The sequence below is a fragment of the Erinaceus europaeus genome, chromosome 10 (assembly GCF_950295315.1).
Source record: "Erinaceus europaeus chromosome 10, mEriEur2.1, whole genome shotgun sequence".
NCBI lineage: Eukaryota > Metazoa > Chordata > Mammalia > Eulipotyphla > Erinaceidae > Erinaceus > Erinaceus europaeus.
In genome coordinates this window covers 14,379,737-14,396,759 of record NC_080171.1, presented here as the reverse complement: position 1 = coordinate 14,396,759, position 17,023 = coordinate 14,379,737, and the positions used below count along the sequence as shown (strand labels likewise).

General features: G+C 39.5%; 1 protein-coding gene across 4 annotated transcripts in view; it reads left to right on the top strand.

Annotated features, from left to right (window-relative positions):
- The window catches only part of TDRD7 (tudor domain containing 7), a 77,948-nt gene that overhangs the window by 59,907 nt on the left and 1,018 nt on the right, over positions 1 to 17,023 (top strand). For all 4 annotated transcript variants that reach the window (XM_007524118.2, XM_060199129.1, XM_060199130.1 and 1 more), the window contains 6 exons: positions 979 to 1,113; positions 4,712 to 4,798; positions 6,993 to 7,127; positions 9,838 to 9,948; positions 13,139 to 13,641; positions 15,356 to 15,516. In XM_007524118.2, the coding sequence (XP_007524180.1) occupies positions 979 to 1,113; positions 4,712 to 4,798; positions 6,993 to 7,127; positions 9,838 to 9,948; positions 13,139 to 13,641; positions 15,356 to 15,516 (1,132 nt within the window). The remainder of the gene's footprint in view (positions 1 to 978; positions 1,114 to 4,711; positions 4,799 to 6,992; positions 7,128 to 9,837; positions 9,949 to 13,138; positions 13,642 to 15,355; positions 15,517 to 17,023) is intronic.

Sequence of the window (17,023 nt, the reverse complement as noted above, 5' to 3'; positions counted from 1 at the left end):
AACCCAATATTTTACAAAGAATAGTAGAGAAAGATAACACAAAAGTAGGTAAAATTGAATTAACAAAGATGCTTAATTATTCAGCATTTTAAAATGTAAAATGGCATAAATATCCACAAAGAAGGGAATAGTTGAATAAATTATAGCCACTCTATAAAGAGTAGAATAAGATGTTAATTATAATTTCAAAGGGTTCATAGTAACATAAGAAAAATATGTGTTTTAATAAGTGGCACAGTTAATTGTAATTATGTTGTGATTTGACTAGAAATGGCTGGAATTAAACCTTTACAGGGATTATAGTTTATAAAAATTACTAACATTCATGCAACCTATGGTTGCATTTAGAAAATAGCCTTATAATGAGATTGATGTTGTGAGAGTTTTTGTTTTCATCTCTGTTAACGTCACAAATTTATATTCCATGTAAGAATTCTTTTTTTAAGTAATAGAGAGAAAATAAGCTCCAAGTTAAAGATATTCTTAGTCTTTCAGACAACAGAATATGGAAATAAGTTAATGTATGCAAAATGTCTCTTTGTGCCTAATAAAAACTATATCCAATAGTCCTTTTAGAAAGAGAAAGGAGGCCGGCAGTGGCGCACTGGTTAAGCACTCACATTACAGAACACAAAGACCCCCGGGTTCAAGCTCCTGATCCCCACCTGTAGGGGGGAAGCTTCACGAGCAGTGAAGCAGGGCTGCAGTGTCTCTCTGACTGCTTCCCTCTTTATCTCCTCCTCCCCTCTCAATTTCTCTGTCTCTATTTAATGACAATTCAGTACAAATAAAAATAAAAGATTAGAAAAAAGAATATTTAAGAAAAATATCCATATTTTTTCACATTTAAACTATCAACTTCATTCTGTCTTATCAGACCTCCACCTTGCTGAGGAGATTAGAAATACAGAAGCATTTCATCATATTTAGGTAGATTCCCCACAGATCTGCACCTAAGCAACCTTTTGTTTATTCCAGGTTGATGCCATGTACACAAATGTCAAAGTGACTAATATTTGCTCTGATGGCACACTGTACTGCCAGGTGCCTTGTAAGGGCCTGAATAAGCTCAATGACCTTCTGCATAAGATCGAGGACTACTTCTATTGCAAGGTACAGTAGAGAACCATCTTCTCCTAAATTCAGCCCTGAAACTGCAGATAAGAGTGGTCATTAAAGGACTAGGAGATAGCTCAGCCAGCAGAGTGCATGTCTTGCCATGCATGAAACCCTATTACAATCACATGTGTGATGCCTGGCACCACAAGCAGTACCATGGATAGTACCAACAGGAGCTCGATGATGGATGGTGGAGCTGTGCTTCAGTGTTTCTCCTTCTCTTCTCCCTCCCTCTCAAGTTCACAGAAGTTTTCTAAACATTCTGGGCTGGGAATGCCACTTGGCAGTATTGCATATCACAAGAGCTTCGTTTCATGCCCCGGTGCCACTTAAAGAAAAATAGTTGTCACTAGATAGTGTGAGTGTGAATAACTTTTGAATAGTTTGAGATGGTCTCTACAATAGTGACAAAGAGTCCAAGACTTCAAAAGAAATAAAAACAAATGAAAAAATAAAGTGTTTTTCTGCACTGTAAAATGAAGATAGAGTATGTATCTCTAGGATTGTTTTGAGAACTAGTCATAAGACCAGGTGTATTGCCTGGCAACATATTAAGTGCTCAACAACTGTATCATTTGAAGGTGACGATTCTAGAGTTCATTTGCCTATAACTTTCATCAGCAACAGTCAGCTGGCTCCTCTACATTGAGCAAAGATGAAGGCTTAGCATTTAGGAGGAGAATAAAGCCCTCCTAGTTCTGCATTAGTTATCGCTGACTTCATTCCATACACTCATTGTGGTTCCTGAAAATATACCACCTCAGTATCTGTGGTTATGCAGTTTAAACATGTTAATATGAGCCTGAGCCTTTAATTCTAGTAGTAGTTTCTGAGTCATGATTGGCAGAGGATTTGCTTTATGGTCATAAAGTAATTTTTCTAACTCTATCATTAAGATAATAAGTTGTAATCCAGAATGTCCTGTGGTTTCCAAGTGACTGAACCCTACTGCTGCTTCATCCCTGTTCCTCTTTCAGCTGCAAAGCACACCAAGCACCTCCTCACACTACAAAGCATTATTCTGACTACTTTGGTACTGACTTAACAAGAGTGTAGACTTCTTAAAGGCAGAAACTGTGTCTTACTAATTTCTCTGTCCCTTGGTCTCTTACATAAGTTAAATATTTTAAAAGTATTTGCTGAATTGGGTTAAACCTACATTAAGACTATAACCTAGAATGTAGACATTAGATTAAGACCTTTACTCCTTTCCCAGTTACAGATATAGCACCTGGTCATTGCTTAAGATCGAGTTGCTATCTATCTTAAAGAAATAAGAGCTATCCAGAGACTTGACTCCATGATCTCTTTTGCACGCATGTGCTTATAAGCTGTAGTGATGAAAACACTCTTTAGAAGAGAGGAGGAGAAAGAACTAGAGCAGCACTCTGGCATCTGCAACACTGGTGATCAACCTTGAGACCTCATGCCTGAGTTTGACACTATCCACTGTGCCATCCCTGGGCCACTGGGATGAAAAACACTCTTGATAGGCCTTAGTACTCTGATAACCGAGATTGTGACATTGCCCTGGAAGGGGTCATAGTAGGTCCTCAGCTTCAAGCTATAGAAAAATGAAAAGATCTACAGGTTTCGTTGGCACTGATACTTGTATTTTTACTAGTGATTTAATATTGATTTGCAAAATTAGAAGATAATAGAGGTATAATTCCACACCATTCCCACCACCAGAGTTCTGTGTCGTCCCTGCCCTCCTCCATTGGAAACTGCAGTAGTTAGTTCTCCCAAGGTCACAGACATACAGATATGGGTTGACTTTGTTTGTAACTGTATGTATGTATGGATGGATGGATGGATGGATGTATGTATCTGTCTATCTAATTTTGTGTGCCCATTTTTCCTATGGTCCTGCCTTTTCTTCCTAAGTCAGTCCTATAACTATTACTATTTCCAAGTGTCCTTCCTTTTTTCCTCTTCTCTCTCAGATAAAAGAAACAGTGCCTGACTTTCTGTGGAATTTTCCAGATTCACTTCCCTTTCTGGTGACAAAACACTTCTAGGTCCTAGTGGAATTGAGATTCAGAGCTCTCTGGCCACCTTCCCCTATCACTTACCCCTCTGGCAGTATGAACCAAAATTCTTTTTGGTGTGCAGAAGTGGGAGTTCTAGTTTCTGTAATTGCTTCTCTGCTGGACATGGATATTGGCAGGTTGATCTGTAACCCCAGCCCAAAATTGAAGAAAATATACAAATACAGTCAACTGTTTGCCCCATTGACCTGACCTAGGGCCTGTATGCATATTCACGTTTAGCACAGGAGCCTGTGTAACCTCTGAGTCCCTGTCAGACTGAGCTCGAAGTCCCTGGTCACAGCTGGGAACATTCTAGTCTGCACTTGTTTCAGGACCAGTCTTCCTTGAGTGGCAGAGTAGGCTGACCCAGCCTCCCTTCAGAGAGTGGGGCAGTCCCTACCATTGCTAGCTGAAAGTCAGGCCCACAGAAGGGCATATGATGACACTCCTGATGGAAGTGAGCAGTGATGATAGAGAGAGGGATATGTTAGAGGTGTAGGTCCATAGTCTGATACTCAGATTTGAATTGATGACACGTCTTTCACTTTGAAATTAAAATCTTACCTTTGGGAGCTATGGAGATAGCTCAGTAGTAGAGCAGGGCTTGCAAACCTGAGTTTGCTTACACCAGGTTTGATCCCAGGTAAGTGTGTCTGTACTGGAACTGAGCTGTGCCCTGTCATTTCTCTTTCTCAGAAACAGATAAACATTGTTTAAAATCTCAACTTTGGGGGGGTCCGGCGGTACCAGCAGTACCCACTGGCAGTGGGTTAAGCACCACATGGTACAAAGTGCAAAGACCGGCATAAGAATCCTGGTTCGAGCCCTCGGCTCCCCACCTGCAGGGGAGTCGCTTCACAAGTGGTGAAGCAGGTCTGCAGGTATCTATCTTTCTCTCCTCCTTTCTGTTTGCCCCTCCTCTCTCCATTTCTCTCTGTCCTATCCAACAACAGCTACATCAATAACAACAACAATAATAACCACAACAACGATAAAACAAGAAAGACAACAACAAAAAAACAAATAGCTCCAGGAGCAGTGGACTTGTGGACTTGTGGTGCAGGCACTGAGCCCCAGCAATAACCCTGGAGGCAAAAAAAAAAAAAATTAAAATTAAAAAAAAAAAACCTCATCTTTAAATCTGTTATGTTAAAACATGAAAAGAAAGCCCCATAGGCACCTAGCCCAGTGTCTTCACTTTCATCCAGGCTGCTCTTCTTTTTGTCAGATACATATTTCTTTTCGTTTATAACTAACTGTTGTGCCAGAACCTGGAGGAATCATACTGACAGCCTCGTTAGCCTGTTTAGACATTTTAATAATGCTGATTTATGGACCGTCTGCCAGAGTAGATCACCACCACCAACAATTCTATGAGTAACAAGGCAGGAGTGCTCTACCACTACTCCCACCAACAGCCACATAACTCATGCATCACAGCCACTTGATTTCCTCAGAGGAAGTCTGGCTCCATAAGGATGAAGCAGTGGGACTGAACCATGGGAATATTCTTCTAAGGGTCTATCTGTAACCAAAGTATTGTGCATTTCTGTTTACAGCACATGACCTCTGAGTACTTCATTTCAATACCCTTCTGTGGGAAAATCTGTCTCTTCTACTGCAAAGGAAAATGGCTGCGAGTAGAGGTAAATACAATCCCTTGACTTTAAATTTTAATAAAGGTTTTTAGAGATTTATTTTATAAGGCCATTATTATGAAATACATATACAAATAATATTTTTTAATGGAATACATACCCACATTTTTATTACCTGCTTGCTTCCCCCTCTCTTCTCCTGCCTCTTAGTGACTGACAATTGGACTGGGTGTTTTCATTTCTGTTCATTTCTTTATACTTGTTCTGTGTTTCTCTGCCTACACACCCACTTTTATGTCTGTAATCTTAATATGGAGATAATATAGAACAGAAATGAATATATAGACATGTGAGATTATATAAGTGATAGTAAAACAAAATGATAATAACCTAAGTCAGATTTATTAATGGATAAAGTATAGCTAAGTAATTATTTTAAAAAATTACGTAAGGGGCCAGGTGGTGTGGCATACCTACCTGGTTAACTGCACATGTTATCATGCTCAAGGACCCAGGTTCAAGCCCCAGTTGCCACCTGCAAGGGGGAGCTTCACGAGCAGTGAAGTGCTGCAGGTGACTCTGTTTCCCCTCTCCCCTTCCTTCTCAGTTTCCCTCCATCCTACCAAACAAAGTTCTTTTTAAATGTTTTTTATGTAAATGATAAAATATATTGGTTCCTGTGAAACACACTTTTTCATCCATCATGTGAAACTCTCTTCAGTGGTGTAAGAACAGACCAACATTATCACTATTTTCTCCACAGTTTTTAGATTGCTTCTATTTTTTTTATTATAAACAGTTGTTACCATGAACTTTACTGTGTGTCTCCTCTAGTGCACATACATAAAAATGGACTCTCTGGGTGTAAGGAACACATATCTGTAATTTACTAGATGTTGCCTGATGGCTTTCCAAAATCCCCAGTCAACTGAGAGCATAACCTTTTGAGAGTTCCAACTTCTCTTACCTTATGTTGCCATTCCAGAGAGAGGTAATTTTATCTCAGAGAGATACGATTTTTTTTTTAGATAGTACAATAATGTGTTGACTCAAGTGTCTATTTATGTAAAAAAAAAATCTAAAAATAATTAATATATCTAAAATGCCTATTTTTGTTACTTATTTGACTATATTTGATCTCTATGACCTTGTGAATTTTAATTTTTTGTTTAAGATGATAAAAATATTGAGTTTTCTGATAAAGCTGTAAAAAGTCATGCTATCTTATAATTTGAAAATAAATTCTTTTCTTACTACAAGACATGTTCTATCTTTACATTCAATTGTAAAAATCTCCTTATTGTAGAGGCTAGGCAGTGGCACAGCTGCTAAAACACACACACGTATTACAATGTGGAAGGACCTGGGCTCAAGCTCCCAAGTGTTTCACAAGTGATGAGACAGTCTCGCAGGCACCTCTCTCTCTCTCTCTCTCTCTCTCTCTCCCTAACTCCCCCTTCCTTCTCAGTTTCTGTCACTACCCTAAATAAACACATGAACTAACTAAAACAATTGAAACTTCCTTGTTGTTTACAAGGTGATTTTATTCCTCACAATTAAAATTGCTTGAGGACAAAGTATAAAGAGGAATATACAGAGTATACCATACTTTTTTGCAATCACATGTCCTAGATTTGAAAACGTAGCAATAAAATAGTCAATATTACTATAGTAACTTTACTAATGTTATTCATTTAGTGATTATTACTGATTGACAACTATGGTGAAATCAGTCCTATCTAAGAGAATGCTAAAGGACCAGGTGGTGGTGCACCTGCTTAAGCACACACATTACAGTGTGTAAAGACCCAGGTTCAAGCCTCTGGTCCCCACCTTCAGGGGGAAAACTTCACAAGTGGTGAAGCAGGGCCGCAGGTGTCTTGTCTCTTTCCCTCTCTCCCCCTCCATTCTCAATTTATGTCTCTAATAAATAAATACATACATATTAAAAATAAAAAAATGCATTTTTAAGGAGAATGCTTATGTGTACTAGTACATTTTATTTTTTGCACTTTATTGATTTTATTATTAAGTGTATTTAAATGCAGTAAGTACATTCAAATAAATGTATTAATGCATTTAGATAAACAAAATAGTGTATTTCAAAATAAGAAAAAATTTAATTTACACTGATAGCCTGTTGCTTCTTATATGTATTTCAAATTGTGTAATTATAATTGCACAGAATTGTTTTGATTCTTTGTAGCTGCTAATAAACTAGTCAATATTTGTCTCATTGCAGATCACAAATGTTCACAGCAGCCGAGCTCTTGATGTTCAGTTTCTGGACTCTGGCACCATAACATCTGTCAAAGTGTCTGAGCTCAGAGAAATCCCCCCTCGCTTTCTACAAGAAGTTATTGCAATACCACCTCAGGTATTATATGTTACATTTAAGAGCTTTACTGGAAGAGATTTTGATGTGTTCATAATTGTATTGTGAGATGTCCTCTTAGTTCAGATCATGATCATTATTGAAGTTCCAGTTTGTAAGAGAATTGGAAATAATTTAATAGTGTTTGTTCACTAGTCTTTAAAGTAAAATTTAGTTGATTTGAGAAAGAAAAACTGGCCAAGCATGCAAAATATTCTTTGAATGATTGTTGTCAGTTATAAAAGTTATTAGGTTATGTTATAGGTTTGAATAATTGGGTACCAATGCTGATTTTCCTACATAGTTTTAGAATATAGTATATACTTCAAGAATTTTTAATATTTATTTATTACTTGATTGGATAGAGACAGAGAAACAAGAGGGAGGGAGAAGATGGAGAGGGAGAGAGACAGACACCTATAGCACTGCTTCATTCCTTGCGGAGCTCTCCCCCTGCAGGTGGGATCTGAGGGCTTGAACCCGGGTCATTGTATATTGTAAAATGTGCATTCAACTAGGTGCCTGACCCCAGAATTCTTAGTTTAACTAGGAAGCTGTTCTCTTCTGAGATATACTTAATCATATTCTTTTACCATAGATTTTATCAAAAGATTAAGTTTATTGTGCTCTTCTAGTAGTTAGTTTAGATGAAGAGTATTTTTTTCAAGATTTACTTAACCTATTTATGGGAGGGAGAGAGAAAAAGAACCATGGCATCTGGCACATGCAGTGCTGGGTCAAACTCAGGACCTCATGTTTCCGAGCTCCATGCATATTCCTCTGTGTCACCTCCCAGACTGCTGGAGATGAGTATTTTGAATTGGTCTTAGTTCAGACTGTTCAGTGGTGAGGCTGAGTGTGGTGCTGCTCAGTAGGTAGAACACAGGACCTGCTTATGTGAGGTCCCGGGTTTGATCCCTGGTTCTGCATATGTGAGAGCTCTGTCTTATAAAATAAATACACCCTTCTTTTTAAAATGTTAAGAGCTATTTTCTACCTTTAGGGGAAGTAGGAAAATGTGTACAAAATCACTTGTTAAGAAATTGTACCTGGGGCCAGGTGGTAGCACACCTGGTTGAGCTAACATATTACATTGAGCAAGGACCCGGGTTCGAGCCCCTGGTCTCTACCTGCAGGGGTAAAGCTTTGCAGGTGGTGAAACAGCGCTGCAGGTGTCTGTCTTTCTCCCACTTTTTCACCCCCTTCCCTCTCGATTTCTGGCTGTCTCTAGCCAATAAACAAATAAAGATAATAATAATAAAAGAAATTGCACCCACGTGTCAACAGCTATATTCTAAACCATTAACTATCTCCTAATATAAAGGGAAAAAATAAAAATAAATAAAATTACTTAACATCATTGTATAATTTCAAAGAACTCCTGGAATTATATTTGCCAGAAAAATATTTCATGCCATCAAAACTCAGTGGCTAGAAACAGTGTTGACCTTAATTACCATGTCACTCTAGTTCCCATTGTCTTTTCTTAAATGACTATTGTAGAAAAATATATTTCACTTTTGTTCAACCTAATTTAAAAAAAAAAATTTAATCTTTTATTTTTATTTGACAGACTGCTAAAGCTGATGTTGGATTTTAGTTCTTGGGCTGTTTAGCAGTTGACTCTTATACTATTTGTAAAATGTGAATTATTGTCAATATTTAGAGATGCGATGATCCCCAAATTGCTTTCTTAATAGACGAGGAAATCTGACTATTGAGCATGCTCTGTGATGAAGCAGTGCTTGTGGAACTTGGGAAGTGGCATCTTTTGCTGGGTACACGTTCTTATTTGCTGGCCAAACCGGCCAGCCTCACTTCCTCATTGCTGGACTGACTCCTGCTGGTATTAGTGTGTGTTCAAATCCTCTGTTCTGAGTGACCTCATCACCACACAGAATTATATCTCACCTAGGAGGTATAGGGAGGGACTTAGAAAGGGGTATGACAAAGGTGGATGGGGTCACAGATGACCAGTGGAATCCAGGAGCCCTGGAAGTAGATTTCGTTCCTTTCACAGAATTGCCTCCTTCAGTTCAAAGGTTTCCTTGGGTCCTCAAGACACACCGGATGAAACAGAACTTTCACTGTTTTTTGCTACATGAGTGAGATTTCATCCAGCTGGTAGTTTATTCTTTTCAGATGGACTTAGAAGACCTAGATATGGGCAGGGGTAGATAGCACAATGGTTATGCAAAGAGACTCTCATGCCTGAGGCTCTGAAGTCCCAGGTTCAGTCCCCTGCACCACCATAAGCCAGAGCTGAGCAGTGCTCTGTGGATCCTGCATATGCCATATTTAATTGAACTGGGGCCTTTCAGCTAGTGTGTGTGTTCTCTGCACTGAGCAGCCTTCCTGGCCACTCTGACCCGGTTTTCTTAACTGTGTGGGCTCTCACACAGGTAGTCTCTCTAGGTTTCTTTCACGGGCTTTAGAGTGGTTCACACTACATCATCATGCGGAGTGGTGCTGAGTAAGAAGTAGAGGAAGTGCCTTGTGTAGGCCTGGCGCCTGCAGGAGAAAAGACAATGGTAGTAGCACAGGTAGAGCCGGCCGTAGAGCTGTGATCCCTTTATTAGCTTTTGCTCTAACTTGCTTCATGTCTTGACAACATTTGACTTGAGGGGAAATAGAAAAGACTACTGACATTATTCATAAGGAGGTACTTAATTGAAGATGATTTGCTCACTTTCCCACTGTGTTTCATTTCCAGGCAATAAAATGCTGTTTAGCAGATCTCCCACAGTCTATTGGCATGTGGACACCAGATGCTGTGCTTTGGTTAAGAGATTCTGTTTTGAATTGCTCAGACTGTAGCATTAAGGTCAGTTATTTTAATGGTCTTGGTACATTAGAAAGGGAATTATCGGAACCCCCGGCTCCCCACCTGCAGGGGAGTCGCTTCACAGGCAGTGAAGCAGGTCTGCAGGTGTCTTTCTCTCCCCCCTCTGTCTCCCCTCCTCTCTCGATTTCTCTCTGTCCTATCCAACGACTGTAACAACAACAACAATAATAATAACCACAACAATGATGGAAGACAACAAGGGCAACAAAAGGGGCAAAATGGCCTCCAGGAGCAGTGGATTCATGGTGCAGTCACTGAGCCCTGGCAATAACCCTGGAGGCAAAAAAAATAAAAGAAAAGAAAAAGAAAGCAAGTTATCACCCAGAAAGGATCATTTGGTTTTTGTCAAAGAATCTTATCTTACCATCAATATAAACTGTTTTTTCCACATCTGACACACTTATAGTGGTACTTAAATTTACTATTTTGTAAGCTAGTGATAAGTCAATAAAATTTGTCTTATTAAAAGATTGATTATATGTTTAGTGGTAAGATATTTCATGGTATAATTTGTAAGACTTTATTCTCTATCTCCTGTATCATTTTAAAACCAAAGCAAGGAGCTCTGGTGAAGGAGCGGAAGAGGGGAACTGGAGGGGAGTTGGCGTTCCTAGGTTGGGGGTGAGAGTATGTCGAAGACACCCGTGATGTGGAGCTGGGAAGTGGAGCCCATGTGTAGACAACTGTGTTGCTGTAAACCATTTACCTCCAAGTAAAATAAAAAAAAACCTTCATGTAGATTTTCCATGATTAATAATGTAGGAGAAGTAATTCTCAGCCCCAGTTTTGCTGTGATGAAGAACTGTATTCCCACGAAGGACCAGATTCCTCTTGATAAGAGTTTCTATACAATGGATTGGGAAAGGTCTTTTGCTTATAATCTTGGATTTTACTTCTTTCCAAAAATAACTTATGATTTATTAATTTATGATTTATTTACTAAGTCACTACCTCTTTTGTATTTTTGCATCTTCATATCAAAAGCATAACTTTCAGCTACAGGAATAGAAGTGGAAGATGGCATTTCTCTGGTTAAACTAATGTGAATAGCAGCCTTTTATAGAAGCATTCAACCACTAAATGTCCTTAAGAAAGAGCTTCATGAAGATCTCTAAAGTATCCTAACTCACACTGATTTTCTGATCTTCAGTCTTCTAGGGTTTATCTTTTACTATTGTGTATTTAATTATGTGCCATTTTATCCTTTTTCATTGACTGCATGATAATAATGAATATTGTCTTTCTCAGCTCCTTTTAGTCTCCAGAGCCAGGGTATTGGAGACTTAGTGCACATATTTTTTTAATCATCAGAATTTTGGAGTGGAACTTCTGTGTCATAAATATCAGAGTGAATTGGCACCCGGTACATCAGTACTCCATGGAATGAATTTTAATAGATTCATCTTACTAGGAAAAAGTTATTAGTGATTTAATAATGATTAACAAAATTGTAAGATACCAGGAATATAATTCCATACAGTTCCCACCACCAGAGTTCCGTGTCCCATTCCTTCCATTGTAGGCTTCCCTATTCTTTTTTTTTTATTATTATTTTTTATTATTTATTTATGTATTCCCTTTTGTTGCCCTTGTTGTTTTATTGTTGTAGTTATTATTGTTGTTGTCATCGTCATTGTTGGATAGGGCAGAGAGAAATGGAGAGAGGAGGGGAAGACAGAGAGGAGGAGAGAAAGACAGACACCTGCAGACCTGCTTCACCGCCTGTGAAGCGACTCCCCTGCAGGTGGGGAGCCGGGGTTCGAACCGGGATCCTTATGCCGGTCCCTGTGCTTTGCGCCACCTGCGCTTAACCCGCTGCGCTACCACCCGACTCCCCGGCTTCCCTATTCTTTAGGGGAATTTTAGAGAGTAAATTGCGTGAAAGGTCGCCTTGCTGGCGTCTGCCTTTCCTTCTTGCCTGTGTTCTTCTCTTTCATTTCTAGCCCTATCTGATAAGAAGAAGATGTGGCTAGAAAAACCTGGTTTTTGTCATTGTTCGGATAATCCAGACAAACTGATGAGAAGACTTAGTTACCTGTCCCTTTGAGACATAGCAATATAATCATTGTTACCAATGGATAGTATCCCCATACTATCGCTCCTTTCTCTGAGCAAAAGAGTGGCGGCAACCAGATAGTCAAAGGTCTCATGGCCAAAGAAAATAAAAGTACAAATGTGTGGTTTTTCTCTCTTCACTAGGGCTTTCTTCCTCCTCTTCTGTCCAGGCTCCTTTCCTCTCATGTACCTAATGGGTGTGGAGGAGGACAAGTATTAGAGCGAGACAAGGGATTTGGAACAGAAGTCTCCACGGGCACAGTGAATGTTAAAGCTCCCCCTTCTTTCCCAGTCTGAGAGTTCACCAACCTAACCAGGATGCACTTGCAACATTTGCCATTGCTGTGGTTACTTTTTATTGTTGAAGCTGACAGAAAAGGGTGTGCGGATTCATCAGTCTATTATTTCCACATGCAGTGTTATAAAATACCACTATTTGAAATGTTTTGATTTATCATTAATATTATTATTGCCTCCAGGGTTATTGCTGGGGCTTGGTGCCAGCACTACGAATCCACTGCTCCTGGAGGCCATTTTCCCCTTTTGTTGCTTCTCTTGTTTATTGTTGTTACTATTATTGTTGTTACTGCTGTCATTGTTGTTGGATAGGACAGAGAAATGGAGAGAGGAGGGAAAGACAGAGGGGGGAGAGAAAGATAGACACCTGCAGACCTGGTTCACTGCCTGTGAAGCGACCCCCCTGCAGGTGGGGAGCCGGGGCTCAAACCAGGATCCTTACCCCAGTTCTTGCACTTTGCCACATGCACTTACCCCTCTGCATTACTGCCTGGCCCTCTGATTTTTTATTTTAATTCTTGATGTATAGAATTACAGTCTGTTGTACTCTCCTCTGTCAAGGTATTTACTTTTGGTTTTTTTAATGGTTAGTGATTTTTATTTCTTTAGGTGTGCTGCTGGTGTCTAAACTACTTTGACTTAAAAGCCTATTATTGCTACAACTGTAAAAGATAATTCATCTTACTCAGATAACATAAATTTTAACAATTTGATTTTTATAAACTACTGTGTTAATATTTATAATGAATATTATGATTGCTCCTCAGAGTTGACCATGAACTTGAATATCTTAATTTTGTATGTATGTTTTTCAAAGGTTACAAAAGTGGATGAAACCAGAGGGATCACACATGTTTATTTATTTACTCCTAAGAACTTCCCTGATCCTCATCGCAGTATCAACCGCCAGATTACAAATGCAGACTTGTGGAAGCATCAGAAAGATGTGTTTTTGAGTGCCATATCCAGTGAACCTAGCTCTCCCAGTAGCAAAAGTGCTAACACCCCCATTCTGGGCAACACTGGAGAGAATTTCAGGAAGAGCCTCACAGATATCATCAAAAAATCCGTAGTAGACCATAAGAGCTCTTTCTCCATGGAGGAACTTCCTCCTCCCGTCCTCTTGTCAAAGCCAGGGGAACACATGGATGTCTATGTGTCTGTGGCCTGTCACCCAGGCTACTTTGTCATCCAGCCATGGCAAGAGATACATAAATTGGAAGTTCTGATGGAAGAGATGATTCTGTATTACAGCGTGTCAGAAGAGCGCCACATAGCGGTGGAAAAAGACCAAGTGTATGCTGCAAAAGTCGAAAATAAGTAGGTCCTTGGACAAAGCATTTTCTTTTAGTCCTAAGAAAAATGTGTAAATGCTACCAGGAGTCGTGGGAATACATCTCTGCAGAGGGACTTGGAACTGCACAAATGGGAATTTTGAATGTGAGACAAAACTAAGGAATTGTGCCGTGCTCTAATACTTAAAATAATTTCATCTATCTAAAAATCTAGTGACCATATTCCTGTTATCAGCCAATTGTGACTAGAGTGAAGGTTTAAATGTTTTCTTTTTTTAGAAGTATATTAATTCACTAACATTTTATTTGATGAATTTTAAATTAAAATGTTTAATACAGAAAAATAGAAAAAAAATAAGCAAGCTAGACATAACCTTTGTTAAACTATGTTTCCTTCTAGTTTTTCTGCATTTATAGAATTAGTATACTATTATTATATAATCCCATACCTACTTTTCCCATCTAGCATAACCCTATGGCCATTCTCTATCACTCCCTAACGTGGGTTTGTTTTCCCCGAATATTTCACTGTTCTGAATAACGTTGAGCATAAATACCTACATCACTAATAATTTACTTACAGAGTTGATTTCTAGAGGAGGAGTTCCTTGTTCAGAGATTTCAAGATTCTTAATATATTTATTAATTTGCTCCCTAAAAATACTATGCTGTCTTTTATATAGTGTTGCACCTCTGGACAGTGAGAATCATAATTCCTTAACTTGTTCATCATTTGTCTGTTTTTTCACTTACATCAACTCTTCTTTCTAGAGCCCCTCCAGTATGTGCCGTTTCCAACCCAGTGACTCACAAGCAGTTTATTCTGTGCTGTATACTTTATACTCATGGTCACAAAAGTACTGGCACAGCTGCCCCTTTCCGGTTCCCTTTGACATCTTTCTTAGAGAAAACAGACAAGCTTGTCTGGCAGTTAGTAATAATACAGCTACTAACTAGCCCCTTCCTACCCAGTGCATGTGTGTGATTTTTTTTTCTAGCACCTTGCACTGTGAATCTGAAGCTGGGCTTCTCTTCCTCTAGGTTCTTTATTGTAGGTGGTAGATTGACTTCTGCCTTGCTTTGAAATACCCTTACTGGTCATTCGTAAACGTGTTGACTTTGTTTTTAAAGACTTTTATAATCTCTTTCCAATCTGTAGACACTCTTCCCCTGCCTTTCTTTCTAATCTGACTCCTGTTCATTCCTCCTCATGTCCCACCTTTATCTGTTCTGCAGTGTGTGCACTCCACTCCAAGCCACTGTGCCTTGTGCCTCCTGTACTTACTTTCCGTGCATTTCTTCAGCCTGACCTGGCTCTTTTGCTTCCCTCCTGACATCTTCCACACATATTCCTTTCCCAAACAGGTGACAGTTCTGTCTCCCTGTTGAAGCAAAGGGCTCTCCTGGCCTTGCTCCAGTCATCCTCTAGAACATTTGCTGGGTTTTGCTGAGTATTGGTGGGTAGCTGCTATGTCAATCTCCTTTCCTGACTCCTGAGTCCTGGTGAAGTGTGCTAAGTGAACAGATTGCATCAAATGAATGGCAAAGCAGAGACTAGCAACCTCTGGAAAAAGAAGTAGCAGTCTCTTAAAAATTATGTGTCAGTATAGTTTTATATTTATATTATATTTTACATTAGCAAGTATCTATGTTGTATTCTTCTTATCATAAAATGTTACCCTAAAATTCAGGCACTGACTGTGGGTTTTTTCTTCCTTTTTAATTCATTGTGCATCTAGGTGGTATAGGGTACTTTTAAAAGGAATCCTCACTAATGGATTGGTATCAGTGTATGAGCTAGACTACGGCAAGCATGAATTAGTCAACATAAGAAAAGTACAACCCCTGGTGGACATGTTCCGAAAGCTACCATTCCAAGCAGTCACAGCTCAACTTGCAGGTAATTTCTGTGACATTTGAGTTCATGCCACAACATACCTTATACTGCCAGTTTGTACAGAGTACTTAGCAAGCACGGAATGATTGGCTCTCTGAACTAACTTGGTTTGCTTTTGCAAAACTTTCCAACCATCATAAGAAAAATCCTGCAACTATGTCTACATTGAACAAATTACAAAGAATGGAAATAAGCAAAACAATCAGCAGGAGGCCATTGCATAATAACTATTTTGTGATTTTGTCCGTGATTTTTTTTTCCTCCAGGGTTATTGCTGGGCTCAGTGCCTGCACCATGAATCCACTGCTCCTGGAGGCCATTCCCCCCCCCCTTTTGTTGCCCTTGTTGTAGCCTCATTGTGGTTATTATTATTGCCATTGTTGATGTTGTTCGTTGTTGGATAGGACAGAGAGAAATGGAGAGAGGAGGGGAAGACAGAGAGGGGGAGAGAAAGATAGACACCTGCAGACCAGCTTTACAGCCTGTGAAGCGACTCCCCTGCAGGTGGGGAGCCGGGGGCTCGAACCGGGATCCTTCCGCTGGTCCCTGCGCTTTGCGCCACATGCTCTTAACCCACTGCGCCACCGCCCACCCCACCCCCCGTGATTTTATAATACATTTACACGTTTGATTATCCGCAACTATATAAAGCATTCCTGGGCCATAGCATCTGTCCGTTTTAATGTGTTTCCCACTGCATTGCATCTAACAGTATGCAGCATATGACTCCCCTGCCTTCACACCAGTCTCTCTGGCAGTAAAACCGGAGGTGCTAATCTAATAGGTGAACAATGCTACTCCTTTATAATTCTGACTAGTGAGATATTTTACTTTTGTGACAGCCACACAAATGCTGGTAGCTCCCTTGTTTGCACACTCTACCACCTGAACAAACAACCAGGTGAAGCTCCACTTGGAGACCCATCAGAGCAGAGGGCTGAGGGATGCAGATATGTCCTGTCATCTGGGGCTCTCTGTGTCCCACTGTGTCAGCACCTGAGAAGTTGTGGTCATGTCATCATCTTTCTTCACTGCCACTCATGCACCATAGCAGAAGTAATTTGATCAAATAAATCATAGATTTTTATTACTGAACAACTTTTAGTGAATATAAAAGTACTACCTAGGTAGGGGAGATAACATAATGGTTATGCAGACACCCTCATGGCTAAGGCTTCAAAATCCCAGGTTCAATCCCCTATACCATCATAAGCCAGAGCTGAGCAGTGCTCTGGTATAAAAAAAAAAAAAAAAAAAAAAAAAAAGGCTGCTTAATTGTAAAGTATTGTGAGTTTCTCTACATTCTACTAGAATTCAAAGGAAACCCCCATGGTAGTTGGCAATAAGCCAAAAATGGCATTGTGCATGTCACAGCCACTTGGGATGCAAATCCATAATTTTTCAAATTTGGTAGTTAAACTTTTCCCTCTCACTTTTGAACTAACATTGAGGTTTTTGCTTACAACACATTTTGTCAAATATGGCAGTCAACCAGCCCGGAGAAGGACTT